Source organism: Macaca fascicularis, chromosome 6, assembly GCF_037993035.2.
Source record: "Macaca fascicularis isolate 582-1 chromosome 6, T2T-MFA8v1.1".
In the NCBI taxonomy this organism is placed as follows: domain Eukaryota; kingdom Metazoa; phylum Chordata; class Mammalia; order Primates; family Cercopithecidae; genus Macaca; species Macaca fascicularis.
The window spans coordinates 8,156,347-8,172,517 of NC_088380.1; the positions used below are offsets into that span (position 1 = coordinate 8,156,347).

The window sequence follows — 16,171 nt, forward strand, 5'->3', positions numbered from 1 at the left end:
ATAAATAACAGTAATCTATTTACTGTGTAAGCTTCGTGGTAGGATCAAACGGATTAATACATGTTGTCCTCTCAGAAGAGTGCCTGTCATCATGTAGTAAACACTTAGTGAACGTTAGCTCTCTTCATGGTTAACGCATATTATCACCTTAATAGTTCTGAGTTATGAAAGTGATACTTTAAATGTAGCTGTTATTATTGAACCTGTAATTTTATAAACTTGTTTTCACAAAGGCTCCTCAGGGCAGATCTAATATCTAACCACATTTGGAGCAGTGTACTACACGAGCACTTACCGAGCACAGTGAAATGACAGCCTGAGTCGTGATGAGACACGGCCCTGAAATGTGCGTCCTCTTAATACTCATTTCGCTTTAGGAATTAGAATTTAATCGAACCTCCTTTCAGTTGTGATTGAAAGTGGTGTTATTTCCGCAGCCCTGACACGGTCTTATCCACTGACTCTACTTCTCTGTTCAGGGAATGGCTGTTGTTATCATCATTTGTTAATAGGTGGACTGCCACATTTAAAACAATCTATTTATGATGAATTCAACTTTCCCAAAGGATGGTTGCTTTTTTTTTTTCTCCTGTTGTCAGCTTCCCTGGGAATTTTACTAAAATGAAAATAAATAAATAAATAAAATAGTTCAGGACTGAGAGAAAGGCATTATTTATTTAGTCCAAGGACTTGGCATTAATCTGTAGTGATTTCTTGGTGATATTTTAATCTGTAGGAAAAACATCAGTAAATCGGCTAGGCAGAAAAAAAAAGGTGCATTTGATTGATGGAATGAGCATTTGCAGCATTATGGTGGGCTTGGATTTTGGTTAAGTTCTGTTAGCATTAGTATGCCTATTTAAAATTATATCTTCTTAAGATAAAGTTTACGAATTCTGGGACGTTAAGAGGAATTCTATTCCTATCATCCTATTACTAGAATATCTTCCTGTCCCTCTTCATTTCTTTTATCTTTATACATACTCATGTTTTCAGCTGCAGTGCTAATGAACACATAATATATCCTGCTTTTTAAAACTTAATCATGAAGCATTTTTTGTACTCCGAATGGTCTTCATAGTGTTTCTAACAAGTGCATACTTTGCCAAATGGACAGACTGTCATTATCCTGTTCTGCGTTCAGATGGAGAACTTAGGCATTTGTTTTGTTTTTCCTTTGCTTTTACTGTCCAGTTTAGAACTTGTGGTTGAGCCATGGATTGCTGGACTCTGGCCGGCCCTCAGAGAGCATTTTAGGTCAAGCAGAGGACAAGAGGAGATAAGTGGCACAGCCCCGGTGGCATCACCTGCGTCCTCGAGGACAGACCTTGTGAAGTCAGAGTTGCTACACATTGAATCACAAGTCGAGCTTCTGAGATTCGATGATTCAGGAAGAAAGGATTCTGAGGTTTTGAAGCAAAATGCAGTGAACAGCAACCAATCCAATGTTTTAATTGAAGACTTTGAGTCCTCACTTACCCGTTCGGTACCCCCACTCTCACAAGCCTCTCTGAATGTTCCTGCTTTACCCCCAGAATATTTGCAGGTACATCTGCAGGAGTCTCTTGGCCAGGTAAGCAAGTTTTTCTTTATGCTGTGGATGCTTTTTAATCATGAATGTTTGCTTTGGGCTTTTAAATTATTACATTAGAAGAGAGGTCAACAGACTATGGCTCACTGGCCAAATGTGGCCCAGCACCTTTCTTTTGTAAATAGATTTCACTGGAACACAGCCATGCCTTTTCGTTTAGGTAGTGTCTGTGACAGCTTCTGAGCTACAATGGCAGAGTTAATGGTGACCACAGGGGCCTGCAAAGCCTAAGGCATTTGGCCCCTTCCAGTAAAAGTTTTCCCACCCAGGTATTACAAAAGGTCTTATATTATTACTTCTGTATTTGAAGAAGTAAATAGTTAAGAACTCAGTTTCGTCATTATTTTGGAGAACTAACAGCTTGGTTTCTCATTTTAGATGAGTCAAGCAGAGGTAAGTTGTATGGGCAGTTAGTTGAGTATCACGTTGCATGATAGCTAATTTCTCGCCATAGTCAGTGTATGGTACTCTGAAGTTTTTTCTAACCTGCTTAAAATAAGTTTCCAGAGCTAAGTCCTCTTTCTGTTGAGTGGCTGTTTGGAGTTCCACATGGACTTTTCTCACAAAAACCACAGCCTTACTGCAGTTATTGCCAGTTTTAGTGTCTTGTTCTCTTTTTTTAATGAAGACAGATGTAGACATTTAAGAAATAATTTGGATGCAGCATCCGTCTTGTATGTTAGCACTATTTGTAGACACCTCGTATGATAGCAGTTTTTTTTAGCATCTTTTATAGTGTCTTTCTAAAACTGTCATACAAGTATGATTTTGTGTATAAACAACTATGGGCTATTGTTTTTGCACTTGTACTTTATTATTTTGTGAAGTGTTTAGTGAGATAATTGCAATAAGTGTATCTCAGTCTGGTTTGGGAACAGACAACGTATGCCTGGACTGGTGGGAGCAGAGTACAGTGATGCACCAGAGACAGAATCAGTTCATGCCAGTGGGGATAGCGAGTACTCATTCATCTGACTAGGAGTTTTAAGTTAGGAGGAAGATCTGTTAAGAGTTTGTGGGTTTTTTCCAGGAGGCGGAGATTGCAGTGAGCCGAGATCGCACTACCGCACTCTAGCCTGGGCGACGGAGTGAGACTCTGTCTCAAAAAAAAAAAAAAAAAAACGGTTTCTAGGTTTTTTCTTAATAGAAAGTGTCATTAAATAGACTTGAGTTGTAAATAATGTAGTTAAAAGATTTAACAAATCTGAAGTATTTAAGGGAGACAATATAAATATGAAATAATATACTGAGAGAGTAAAGACTTGGGGAAAAAAAGAATGTTTTGTAGGCATCCTCTTGGGACCATCGCCTTGGGGCACAGAGGGGTTGGAAGCAGGATTTGGCACAGTGAGAAGCTGAGCTGCGATGCAGTCTCAACAGAGGCCTCAGTCAGCCCCGTATGGTACCTTTCTCTCATGCGGAAGTATTACCTCTTATCACCAGAGGGTCTTCTGGGTTGTGTGGTAGAGCGGCAGGACCTGTTAACAAGCACCGTCACTTGCACCTGCTGTAGAGCCCTCTCCTGCTCTGGGCCCCACGCAAAGCTGGTGACCTTTTCTGTCACCTGGTATTTGGGTCTCAGCAGTCCTCTCAGGTATGGGATGTGCTATCCACAGATCCTAAAGACGCTTAGCAGTGATTCTGCTTCTCTGTAGGAGAAGTGAGGTACAAGGTGCACTAGTGTGGCCTTTACTTGGGAGGGGATGTCCTGACATGCACCAAACTGTTAGAACCCTAAAAATTGTGCTGACATTGCAAGCCCTTAAATTGCACAGGGCATGGGTCTTACCAAGGACTCCAGTATTCTGACCACTTCTCGTTGCTCATTCAGTCTGATAGCACAATGCAGCCCTGATAGAGTAAGCTGGTTAGTGTGGTGCTTTGCAGGTGTTCCCCATGTATTCAGACTCATAACAGCAGGCAGACTTATGAGAGCCCTGGGGCATAATTGTAAATGTATACATTGTTCCAACTCAAAGTGAACTGTTTCTGATCCTCTTTAGTGATAGGGTTGGGAAGGAGCACTTTGACGAAATCATTGTCCCTGTACCTGAGGCCATGCTAGTCTACTCTGTCAAGGAAAACCAGCTTGCAGAGAGGCTACAGCGGACCTGTTACTTGTTTGAGTTTCCAGTAGTTCAGTGTCATCCCCCAGGATTTGTGTGGTTTTTGCAGTGGTCAAACTGGTGAATTAAATGGAGATATGAGAGACCATCGCCTGTGTCCATCAGCTTTTTAAGGATGTCATTTCTCTCAGGATGCTGTTTTGTTTCTCTTGTTCTATCTCGGTGTTTAGGGAGGAGGATGGCGTCAAATTCAGAGACTGCTTCTTGGCCTTCCCCATGATGATAGATCTTATGTCAGAGGCCAAGAATTCGGTGTTGCCCTGTGCCAGCTGCTGAGTGGCCACTGGGGGTCCTGGGCCAGGACTCCATTTACCGCCTGCCCCCCATGTGCCTTGCTGTCACAGACGAGCTGTGCTGATGCTTTGGGTCCCTGGGTAACAACATTCATTTGAACCCCCTCTTCAGAGACCCTGGAATGCCTGCACATTCCCCTTAGCCCAGTGTCCATTTCCCCTTTGGGAGAAGGTCTGCAGAAGCCATTGCCAAGTACAGTTTCTCTAGTGTCGCACAGTCCCTCCTCCTAGGGACCTGTTCTCTCCTACAGTCAGTGGGTTGCTGGTCTGGAAACAGGGCAAAGGGTGGTTTTTATTGGAGCAGCTGCCTACAGCTCCCTTTACATGTCTCCTTGATTTCTTTTCATTGTAAGAATTGATCCAGTGCCTTTTTGAGCTGCTCATTTTTTGCATCTGTGTTCTGCCCTCCTCAATTTAGGACCTCAGCTGTCTTGTCGTGTGCATAACTCTCCTGGCTCCTGTGGGGGCATAGTGCTCTGTCCTATACTTTCTTAGGGGTTAGGCCCTTACCGTCCTTAACTGGCCCAGTGCTTTAGTGGCTGAAGGTGTCGCAACAACCCCAGTTATTGGTCTAGCAACCAGGAGAGGGGATGGGGTGTGGTAGTGGGGGCACAGGCATATGCTGTGGGCAGACGTCCCTACACCATCCAGATGTGAGAAGGGAGTTCTTACTCTTCATGGGAAGGACTGGCCGCATCTGCAGGCTCAAAGAGTTCAAGGGAATCTGGGTAGTAAGATTTTTCAGGGAATCCGGGTAGTCAAGATCTTTAAGGGATTCTTTGTAGTCAGGATTTTTAAGGGCTTCTGGGTAGTCAAGATTTTAAAGGGAATCTGGGTATTCAAGATTTTTTTTCCCAGTTAGTCCTTGGCTTTCTCTGCCTTTGCTGTCATGAGCTGTATGAGATGACTGTGTCTTTCTAAGCTCCTGTGGATGTCCCCTGGCTTTTATACTTACTTCTTAATTGTTGATTCATCATTTAAGCTTTTTGCATTTTTTTCAAGTATGAGTGAAGTTTAGCAGTAGCCCCCCCAAGTCCCACCAGTCTTCTCTTCTGCTATTTCTCCATAGTTCTCAAGCACCTGATGGATCTTGCAAGGTAATGCATTTGCTTCCACTGGCTCTCCCTGCTACTTACGGTTGCATTGTTGCTGTGTGCTAGTACCATCTGTCTGCTCTCTCACTAGTGTGGTGGTCTCATTGTCAACCAGGTAGATGATCCAGCTCCAGACTCCATTTTAGCATCTTTCCTAGCCTACCCTGGCACTGACTGTCACAGTCTGGTTCCATGAGTCAAACAATGAGATGTTTTTAGGGCATCCTCTTGACAGCATCATCTTTGGGCATGGAGGGATGGAAGCAGGATTGGGCACAGAAAGAAGCTGAGCTGCTGTGCAGTCTCAGCAAAGGCCTCAGCCAATCCCACAGGGTTCTCTGGAGCTGGTGGGTCTTCAGAGTTGTCCTGAGTTGGAACAAAGAGGCTGGACCTTTGTAGTCATTGATTAGACATTGGATGTGGGCTGCCTCTGAAAGGAGGTGTGGGCAGGGGCAAGATGTGACGTGAGAATGCTGAAGTGGTTCTTGCAGGTGGCAGAGATTGTCATTATCAGCACTGCCATAGCCTTTGCAGAAGGCAGTCTTCTTAGGGGTACATCTCAGTACCCCCACACCCCAGACACCCAGAACTGACCTTCATCCCAGCTTTCCCATATAGCCACTTATCCATGATTAATTGACTAGTACTGTTAAAATATTTTGTTTTTAAACTTAGGAATATAGAAAAGGAGTAGGGAGTATTATAAAGAATTGGGATTTTTTGCAGTTTTCCAAGACCTACTATATCTGGTACAAGAGCTGCTAGCCACATATAGCTACTTAAATTTAAATTAATGAACATTTGTTAAAATTAATTCTGTTTCTTAGTGACACTAGCCATATTTCACAAGCCATATTTCAGCAGCCGTATGAACAGCATTATCCCACACTAGGGGGTTCCTGTGACCATCTACACACACACATACATTCTTAAACATCTTTCACACGTTGCATTCTTAAACATCTTTCACATCCTTTAAGATCTCCTCTCCTTCCTGAAACATTTGCATACATACTGTTTCCCTGTACATAGTTTATTAGGAAAACTACTAGATCTTTATGTGAAAATGCCAGTATTTTGTATTTTCTAAGTGTGTTTCAGAAATTCTAATGTCTAATAGATAAAGAGTTTGAAATAGAATCAAGCTTCTCTTCTGAAAAGCTAGCTCCATATGTCTGCACTCATTTACCTTGGAAATGAATACTAAGTAGCCAGGAGATTTTGTAAGTCCCTATGGATCTTGCATAGTCACTAAGCGAAAGAAGGGTATAATTGAAAATTGCACTTACATTTTGTCCCATTTGTTTCTAAAGGAGGAAAGCCAAGCATCTGTGACTTCAGCAGATCCAATTTTTCAAGTTCCAATTTCAAAGGCAGTTCAACTTACTACGAACGATGCCATAAAAACCACTCTGCTGGTAGAATTGGACATTTCAGTAAGTTGCAAAATTTATTTCTCAGCACAGTAATATTGTCAAGATGTGCAGAAAGACGTGTGGTGCTTGGTTACATACGCTGAGCCGCATGGTGCTTGGTTACGTACGCTGAGCCGGGTGGTGCTTGGTTGCCTACGCTGAGCCGCGTGGTGCTTGGTTAGGTACGCTGAGCCGCATGGTGCTTGGTTAAGTACGCTGAGCCGTGTGGTGCTTGGTTACGTGCGCTGAGCCGCGTGGTGCTTGGTTATATAACAAGAGGTCTACCGAAAAATGATTACACTTGTCCCTTAGTATCTTTGAAGGATTTGTTCCAGGATCCCTTTCAGATATCCAGATCCTCAAAGCTCAAACCCCTTATATAAAATGTTATAGTATTTATATGTAATCTGTGCACATCCTCCCCTATACTTTAAGTCATCTGTCGATTACTTACAGTAACCACAATGTAAGTAGTTGCTATACTGTATTTTTAAGTTTACATTATTTTTACTGTTATTTTTTATTGTTTTTTTCCTCCCAAATATTTTCCATCCAGAGTTGGTTGATTCTGAGGATGGAGAACCTGAGGATATGGAGGGCCCACTGTATATAGAAACATTTACATACAGTTTTAGACTGAGATGTGTCTCTATGCACCCCGTCCATGGGCCCCCTGCCCACCCTGCACACGCTGCTGGAATCCATTGACCTTAGGTTAAGAAACTGATCGACAATCCTAAAATAAGTGCTTGAGTACCTCTTCAAAGTCATTTAGCTCAACCCTTTATTTTGTGAAAGTCTTGAGAGGTTAAGTGGGTTCTTTCAGAAAAGCAAGGGCACATTAAGGCCGTCTGTGTAGATTTAATTGAACTTCCTAACAGAAAAAAACAAATATAATGTGTCAAAACTAAACGGTTTTGCATCTATAAATATTAGTACTATGTACACCAAAATTTTTTGTTCTGGTATTTTACATTTTTGTCATAAAGAGGCAAGGGTTGGTCTGTGCTTAATCCAGTCTGTCACCCTTGCTGGCAAGAAATGTGAGCTTGTGTCATTGTGAGAGGCTCCTTCCCAGAGCCGTAGCCTGCATCTGTACCACTCTAGGGCTTAGAGGCAATGGGCCTAGTAATAGACTTGACTTGGGAAGTGGTGGCTTTTTCAGCCCATGTTTGCTCACAGCCAGTATCAAGCCAGATGGTGTAATGTTTTAAACTTAAGGAAATAAAGTACCCTTTCCTGTCCCCAAAAGGAAAAGAGTGAAGTAAGGAGAAGAAAATTGAAAACCAATGTTTTTGATCATCATTAATTTCTTTTGGTCATAATGTATGTTTTCGTGTGTGTGTACATGTATGTTTTTATACGAGGGATTTTTATATTTATACAGGTTATTGAAAACTCCATAGGACCTTACTTTGTAGAGAACAAGGAAGGTCTGACTTCCGTTCTTTAAGTATGCAATGATAAAAGGCAAAACACTGGATAACTACCAGATTTCTTTTTGATAGTAACTGCTAATAATGAAAGTATGTTTATTTGGTTAGTTGGGCTTACTTTTTAAAATTGTGTTTTTTGGTTTTTTTTTTGAAATTCTATTTTCTTTCTGAGTTCATGTATTAAAATCATAATATTGAAAACTACATTTTTGTTACCCTATAGCTTAAACTATGTAACACATATAATGGGTTTTTGTTTTTTTTTTTTCATTTTGGCTCTTTTCTAGAAAACAGATTTTTCCTATCAGCCTGGAGATGCCTTCAGCGTAATCTGTCCTAACAGTGATTCTGAAGTACAAAGCCTACTCCAAAGATTGCAGCTTGAAGATAAAAGAGAGCACTATGTCCTTTTGAAAATAAAGACAGACACAAAGAAGAAAGGTACAGCCCTGCTGCTGTGACGTTAGGGTGTTGTGGGCCAGTGACTGGAGCTGGTGGTGAGAGTGTGGCTCTAAGGTTCAGTGTCCTGTGTGGTGGCCGCACAGATGCCTGGGGCTCAGCTGTGCATCAGGGTCCGGGAACACAGGCATACACTGGTATTGCTAGTTTCTTAACTTTCATGTTAATTACACTGAATAAGAAGATAATGGATGTTCTGATTATTGGACATTTGTGGACATGAAAAATGAGCGTAAATGTAGTTTTTGAGAAGCATTGGCCTAGGTTTTTTTAAAAAAATTCTTTTCCTATTATGTTTACTTCTCATAGTATGTTTGTTTTTGCTCATTTATTGTATAAAATAATTGCTTTTATTTATTTATTTATTTTATAAATTTATTTATTAATAAATAAATTTATTTTATAAATATTTTAAAATTTATTTTATTTTATAAATTTATTTATTTTATAAATAAATAAATAAATAAAATATTTATTTTATTGTATAAAATATTTATACTTTGAAAAATAAATATTTACTTAGAATCTTGAATTAGTCCTAAATTGATTTTTTGAGAGTAATAATGCTAATGGAGTACTGCTATCTTTTTAGCTTTTTGTTTCTTAATTTTAAATAATTTTCCTTTCTTTTATATGGCCTATCTTGAATTTATAGTCTTTTATTTTTATTTTTTTATATGGTGGAGTTTTTTTCACTGTATTCATTTTGGGGAATTTTTTTGACTGAATAAACATTGCCACAAGTCGTATTGCACTTTGATGTGCTGTAAAGTACTACAGTAATTGTGTTTTGGGGAATGTGTAAAACATTTTATTCTTTATCTTCTATGTCATGAACCCCTTTCTCGTCTTTACCTGGAAAGGAGCTGCCTTACCCCAGCATATACCTGCGAGATGTTCTCTCCAGTTCATTTTTACCTGGTGTCTTGAAATCCGAGCAATTCCTAAAAAGGTATTTTTTTCTCTCTTCTTCAGGTAACTATTTTAAAATATGCTTAGCTTTGTTTAGGATTGATTAAACAAATCTAGAATCTGTCCTTTGCAGTCTTAAAAAATAAGATCTTGATAGCATGTTTTTAATATTAGTTCTCACAGGTGTGTGCTATCATCGTAACTATCATATACAAATCTTTTTATGTTGTATTTGCATTTAAATTTTTGTTTGAAATGAAGTTGTTTAAATAGGGCTTTTTCTTAGTCTTATTTTTACTAGTCATTAACTGTGTAGCACATTCCACAGTGATGGAGGTGACTGCAGTTGACCTTGTGTTACCCAGCTACACCTTGCTGCTGCTACTGTAATTGGTGACAGAAAGCTAATGAGAGCTTAGGATTCCCCACCACCACCACTTGCAACTTCCTACAGTTGTTAAGATCTCCTTTGTGTAATACTATGTAACTATTTATTGCTGTAACAGAATGCTTCAGGAAAAATGGAAGGGTTTTGGTAGGTAATAATCAATTTTTAGATGAACTTGGAGGTAGAACAATCCACTAGATGTCAGTATTGTACCAGGAACTGTTTTTTTAAAACTACTTGTAACTGATTTCTTCTCACCAGTTCCCTGAAGTGGCCATTAATGGCTAAAATTTTTCACATGTCCCTTGCCACACTTGTATCATCAGTGAGCATAGAGAGTGTTGTAATTAGGCCACCATCTCCCCAGTGTGGTTTTCGTGTCATTTATTAATGTGTTTATCGCATTTCTAGTCTTGGATGAGTAAACTACTTTAGAGAGAGGCTCAGCTGTCTCTAAATATATATATACACACACACACATATATATATATATATTTTTTTTTTCTATCTTCCTTTCCTGGTAATCAACTTGAGATGTAATTTGAGTAAATTTAGAATTAATTTACTGTGATGAAAGCTTACCGATTAAGTCACAATTTTGGTTCAGCTCTACTGCTTTTAAAATATGTGTAAAGTGTGTGTGTGTATGTATGTGTGTGTATATATATGTGTGTGTATATATTTGTGTGTATGTATATCTGGGTTTTTTTTTTTTTTTTTCAAAAATAGTATGCTCATTGGAAAAATTCTGGATACAGAAATAACCTAGGAAACCAAAGTATTTTATAATCAAACCCTCAGAGTTAACACTTGAATTTTGCTTTCCTGAGGAAAATATGGGGAACCATATTGTATGTGCTGTTCTATAACTTACCTTTTTAACTTAAATCAAGAATCTGTATATTTCAGGATGGAAAGAGTTTTAATGGATACTATGGATACACCATTATTTGTTGATATAATTATGGGCAATTGAGTCATTTTCGCTTTCTCACTATTAAAAAAGAAAGGCAAACTTTTTGTATTAATTTTTGGACACTTACTTGAAGTATATTTGTAAAACAAATTCCTTGGAGTAGAATTGCTGTTTTAAAAATATTTACATTTTAAATTGTAACAATGTTTGTCAGGTTTGTCAGCTTGCTCTCCAAAAACAGTGCAGTATTTCCTGTTTTAGTACCATAAAGTTTTCGTAGTTCTAAAGTGAAAAAAGTATGTTAAAGGATTTAAAATTGTCACTGTTTTAGCTTTTAATTTAGAAGATTGTATTGGCTTTAGAATTTACAAACTGTTATTGGTAGATTTTTTTATTATCTTCCAAAAAGTCTAAGCAGAGATTTGGGGCGTCCATTCAGCAGCGTTTCCTGAGTCCTTGTTTTTGTTCAACACTGAGTTTGGCATTTGGTGTAATTTGTTAGTGTCTTGGTGTTTTAGACAGAGATTCTTCAGCTAAACCTTTGGAAACCTGTGACTCCTTCGGGAACAGTGATTTTGTCCTCCCTGTTAAGGAAGTCCAGGACACAATCGTCTTGAGCCATGGAATTTAAAGTAGCAGTACCCATTAGCATTTCACATAACATTTGATGCGAATAATAACTGAAGTGCTTTGTTCCTAAGGAGCCCTTGAGAAATAAGCTATGTATGCATGTAATTAATAGCTTGTAATTGCTTGAAAAAAAAAAAAAATTCTTATTAGCAAGTTTGATGTTTTGTTCAGGAGTTTAGACTTTGAAAATTGGGATTCAGAATTTTATTATTTTTATTTATTTATTTACATTGTGAAATTTTTCTAACAGGTCAACATTAAAGCAAATGGTAAATTAAATTCCCTCCTCCTGACAATAGCTCCTAGTGGCTTTCTCATTTTTTTCTTGGGTAATTGGGCGCATCCCCAGGCAGACACTGAACTGAGTATTCTAATAGCTCTACCCACAAATTATGTCATAATTTAAGGCGGGCTCCTTTTTGTAGGCATTTTTGCGAGCCCTTGTGGACTATACCAGTGACAGTGCTGAAAAGCGCAGGCTGCAGGAGCTGTGCAGTAAACAAGGGGCAGCCGATTATAGCCGCTTTGTACGAGATGCCTGCGCCTGCTTGTTGGATCTCCTCCTCGCTTTCCCTTCTTGCCAGCCACCGCTCAGTCTCCTGCTTGGTGAGTAGTCGCTTTCACAAGCACCGTGGTGGCTGTTCGTGCACTGACAGGCGGGCCCCCTTTCTGTAGTAAAGAAAATTTGCTGCTCTTGTCTTACCCTTTATATTCTATGCATAAAGAATACATCTAAATGAATGGTGGTGATTGGTAAGTAAACATCTTGTATCTTGTTCTCAGAGTGCTGTGACATCTGTGTGCCCTTCCAGAAGTCACACAATTCCCCTTCCAAACTTTTGGTTTTTCTTTTTTTTCTTCCAGCAGTGTCACTATCATTTTATCTCTTAATAGAGTCACTTGTTATTCTCTTTTTTTGCCTCAGAATTGAGCATCTTTTCTAATTTAACTTTTTTCAGAAAGGTTGTTTAGCCAAATGTCTAAAAATGAGCTTTCTATTAAAACGTTACCTTTTTCAAAGCTAATGAACATCATACTGAATTGATAGAGGTTGATGCAGTCTGTGCTGTGTGCAGAATGCAGAAATGCCCCCATCTGAGCCAGTCCAGATCGAGGGTCCTTCAAGAGCAAAAGGGGCCTGTGTCGTACCAGTGCAAGTCGACATATTCATGGTACTGCCAGGCCGAGAACCATCCCATTTCAGATGAAAGGTAACCCATTTTTTTGCCCCGAGTGACTCTTTAGTCCTCATACTCCAACAGAAGAGACCTAAGCGTTTTCCCTGAGCAGTCGATGTCCAGGGGGCCTCTCTGTGGCTCTCAGGAAGGGATTGAAAATGCTTACTGGGGTGAAGACTGGGTGCTTTATAGGACTTCAAAGCCTTTATTACTTTCCTGTGCTTATAATTTTGTCATCTCCTTTCCCGTAGTGGTAAGTTGTCATGCCTTTAACATTTGCATTTTTCTTTGGTGACACCAAAATGTGTATTGTCCTTTTTACTCTTAGGCCAGCAAGATCCTTTTCGATGCCCAGTACAATTAAAGGCACCCTCCTCTGCAAGTCAGGGCCTGATTTCTCCTCCTTTTTCTTAGTGTTCTTTCCACTTAGGACCTCCCCAAAATGGTAAGACCATGTTGCTGAATGAGGCCGCTCTTCTCGCCATCCTGTCCTAGGCTGGCCCTCTCACCCTCTCCAGTGAAGTCTTTGGAACCATCAGCAGGATTAGGATGACAGAACACAGGATGGGGAGTTCTAAGTAGTAGTGGAAAGTTCTCTTATCATATACTATTTTATTTCAATTCTTTTCGTAGATTTTTTGTTACCTTTTAGAATGTTTGTAACAATACCACATATTACATAGTTATATAAAAAAATTAAAGTCATTGGGACTTATAAAAAATTATATTATTTTCTAATTTCCTTAAGAAAAATTAAAATATCTAAAGCTTAATATTAAGTCGAACACCCAACTAAACCTTATTTTGATGTTTAAAACTCTAAGCCATTATACATAGACCTTTTCAGATTTTCAGTTAAGTAACTGCTAAAAATAAAACATACCAAAACATAAAACATTTCGAAGTTTATTAGTGGATAGTTCAATATTTAAATACAGATTATTTAACCTGCTTTTGAAAGAATACCTGTGTGTTTTGAAATCACTGAATTTTTTTTATGATTTTTTAAAAACCAAAGACTTTAATTATTTTAAATGTAAGATGGAAAATCTTCAAGCCTAAGTATTTTTAGTAATTCTTGAAAGAGTAGCCTTTAATCTTTTGGGATCATGACTTTATTTTAAATCTGAAAACTGGACACCTCCCTGCAGAAAACTGCACATACCTAGTAAGAGTTTGCTGACTCCTCGCCTCTGAAGCCACCTCATGGACCCATTCGTAGGAGCCTTTGCTTTCAAAATTTAGCATTTGGATAGAAATACTGACAAGAGTAAGGAAATGCGTCTTATCTCGTTTTTAACTTTACGAATTGAAAAAAAAAGTAATATTTTACTTGAACACAAATAATTTATACATGCTCTTAACTATGATTTAAAACTAGAACATGATTTATTTTGAGTATTCTAAATAAGATGTGGATTTTTTATTTTTTAGGTAAGGTTATTTTCAGTAGTAGTGAATTAATAATTGCTTGTTTTTATTTTTTTCTAGAACATCTTCCTAAACTCCAACCCAGACCATATTCGTGTGCAAGGTACTAATATTCATTCACATAATATATAGCATCATTGTCCAAAATCTTTTGGCACTCAGACTTCCAAATCCTTAGAGTTTACTAATTTATTCAGTGAAAACTTAGCTGATTTATGGAAGACAGTACCAGGCATAATAAAGCAGAAGAAGAATCACAGAGCTCCTGTCCTCTGGGACTTCATAGAATTTAACGTCTTGGGTGGCTCCTGACGGCCCAGCACTGTTTGCCCACTTAGGAGTCTCAGGCTCCTCCACATGCTTCCTCTGTTCGTGTGCCCAGCCCCCGTCACTGAATGGCAGCAGAAGGTAGGGGAGACAGAAAAGTTCCACTATAAAACATTTGATGAGGCTGGGTATGGTGGCTCATGCCTGTAATCCCAGCACTTTGGGAGGCTGAGGCTGGCAGATCACAAGGTCAGGAGATGAAGACTATCCTGGCTAACACTGTGAAACCCCGTCTGTACTAAAAATACAAAAACAAAATTAGCCGGGTGTGTTGGCGGGCGCCAGCTACTCGGGAGGCTGAGGTGGGAGAGTAGCGTGAACCTGGGAGGTGGAGATTGCAGTGAGCTGAGATCGTGCCACTGCACTTGAGCCTGGGCAACAGAGTGAGACCCCGTCTCAAAAAACAATAACAAAAAAACATTTGATGAGCACTGACTTGTAGCATTCTCCCTCTGGCCTTCGTTCCATTGCATAGCCTCTGCCGTTTTCCCGTCTGGCTCTCTGTTTTGCCTTTCATTAATAATAATACAAGAAAGTGCGCCATTCTTTTGGTTGAAAAAGGAATTAAGAATGAACTCAAGTTCTTTCGCATTATATACCCTGTAATGTGAAAAGAAATCTGTTTTTGTAGGGATGTCTTTTAAAGATGTTTTTACTTTGAATTTTTAGTTTTCTCTTTTCTGGGTGTATACTTCAGTCACTTGCAAGTTTTGTGATCTTACCGGTAGATAATGTATGGATATTTGTTAGAATTTATCCCCATTTCTTCACATGGTAAAATGTCTTTATAATATTGACTGAATGAGTCTTTTACATGAAGATCCTTAGGGCATATTACTTTTTATAAATCTCATCTAGTCCTAGTGCAAGCAAATAAAATTGGAAACTTTCTTGAATAACACAAAATATAGGGTGTGAGAGTGTGAGGGTTGGGGGAAGTTTTTAATTATGTAATGATAGCTTTCCTCTATGAGGACTTGGAAGGTAGGTTAGAGCCTATAAGGAAATATTTCTAAACTGAGTGAAAAAAGGATTGGTTTGACCCATGTGTGTAGTCGTACTGATACCGAGTTCAAAACTTGTCTGTGTATCTTTGCAGCTCAAGTTTATTTCACCCAGGGAAGCTCCATTTTGTCTTCAACGTTGTGGAATTTCTGTCTACTGCCCCAACAGAGGTTCTGCGGAAGGGAGTGTGCACAGGCTGGCTGGCCTTGTTGGTTGCTTCCGTTCTTCAGCCAAACACATATGCATCCCATGAAGACAGCAGGAAAGCCGTGGCTCCTAAGGTAAAAAATTAGTACCTTCACCTCAACATTGTTAACTCATACTCTTTGTTTGATTAGAAAAAAACTATTTCTCACCCACATCATTCATTACTATCATAAGAACATTTATGCTGTTCTTAAATTTTAAAATCTCTATTGCAAGAGCAGAAACTGTTTACTTCCATTTACTCTCTAACTAGTATGTGTATTTTCTGAATATGTCAAGCATGAATTTTATATAGTACGGTCTTTGCTTGTCCTATTCATGGAAAAGAGGACCTTTTATGTTGATATTCTTCGTACATCGGCCTAGGGAGGGGTGGAGAAGAGTCTAGAAGTATTTAAGGGGGGTGATGAGAGACAGTCTCATTTTATGTTTAAGGTGTATACTGCCTCTCAAATAAGTAGTTTTACAATGGGAGTCTGAGGGCAACTAAGGATTAATTTTATATTGTCCAGTTTTGGCTAGTAGGATTCCCACATCCCTGTTTCTCTCCTTTTGTTATCTGTGGCGTCTGACATCTGAATTTGTGCCATTATTGAGAATGGCACAAATTCAGTAAATACTTTTACCACACCTAGGAGTAAAAGGTTATGTGATTTTCTCAACAGATTGTGGACACTTTACACCTGGACTTAGTGACACCTGTTTCTATGTTTTGATTTGGCACTCAGCAGAATTTCGAGACCATGTGTGTAGGGAACAGTTT

The 16,171-nt window shown here is 39.0% G+C and overlaps 1 protein-coding gene across 12 annotated transcripts in view; it reads left to right on the top strand.

Annotated features, from left to right (window-relative positions):
* Positions 1 to 16,171, top strand: part of MTRR (5-methyltetrahydrofolate-homocysteine methyltransferase reductase) — a 31,342-nt gene that overhangs the window by 7,624 nt on the left and 7,547 nt on the right. For 6 of the 12 annotated variants that reach the window (XR_012413578.1, XM_005556583.4, XM_073993134.1 and 3 more), the window contains 7 exons: positions 1,195 to 1,573; positions 6,418 to 6,540; positions 8,243 to 8,396; positions 9,278 to 9,366; positions 11,686 to 11,866; positions 13,930 to 13,972; positions 15,296 to 15,482. Coding sequence is in view for 5 of the 12 variants with exons in the window: in XM_005556583.4 (XP_005556640.3) it covers positions 1,195 to 1,573; positions 6,418 to 6,540; positions 8,243 to 8,396; positions 9,278 to 9,366; positions 11,686 to 11,866; positions 13,930 to 13,972; positions 15,296 to 15,482 (1,156 nt within the window). In the remaining 7 variants the exon portion in view is untranslated. Of the gene's footprint in view, positions 1 to 1,194; positions 1,574 to 6,417; positions 6,541 to 8,242; positions 8,397 to 9,277; positions 9,367 to 11,685; positions 11,867 to 12,766; positions 12,884 to 13,929; positions 14,278 to 15,295; positions 15,483 to 16,171 lie in introns of all 12 variants that reach the window. The other 6 variants (XR_012413581.1, XR_012413579.1, XR_012413584.1 and 3 more) reach the window with 3 other exon arrangements.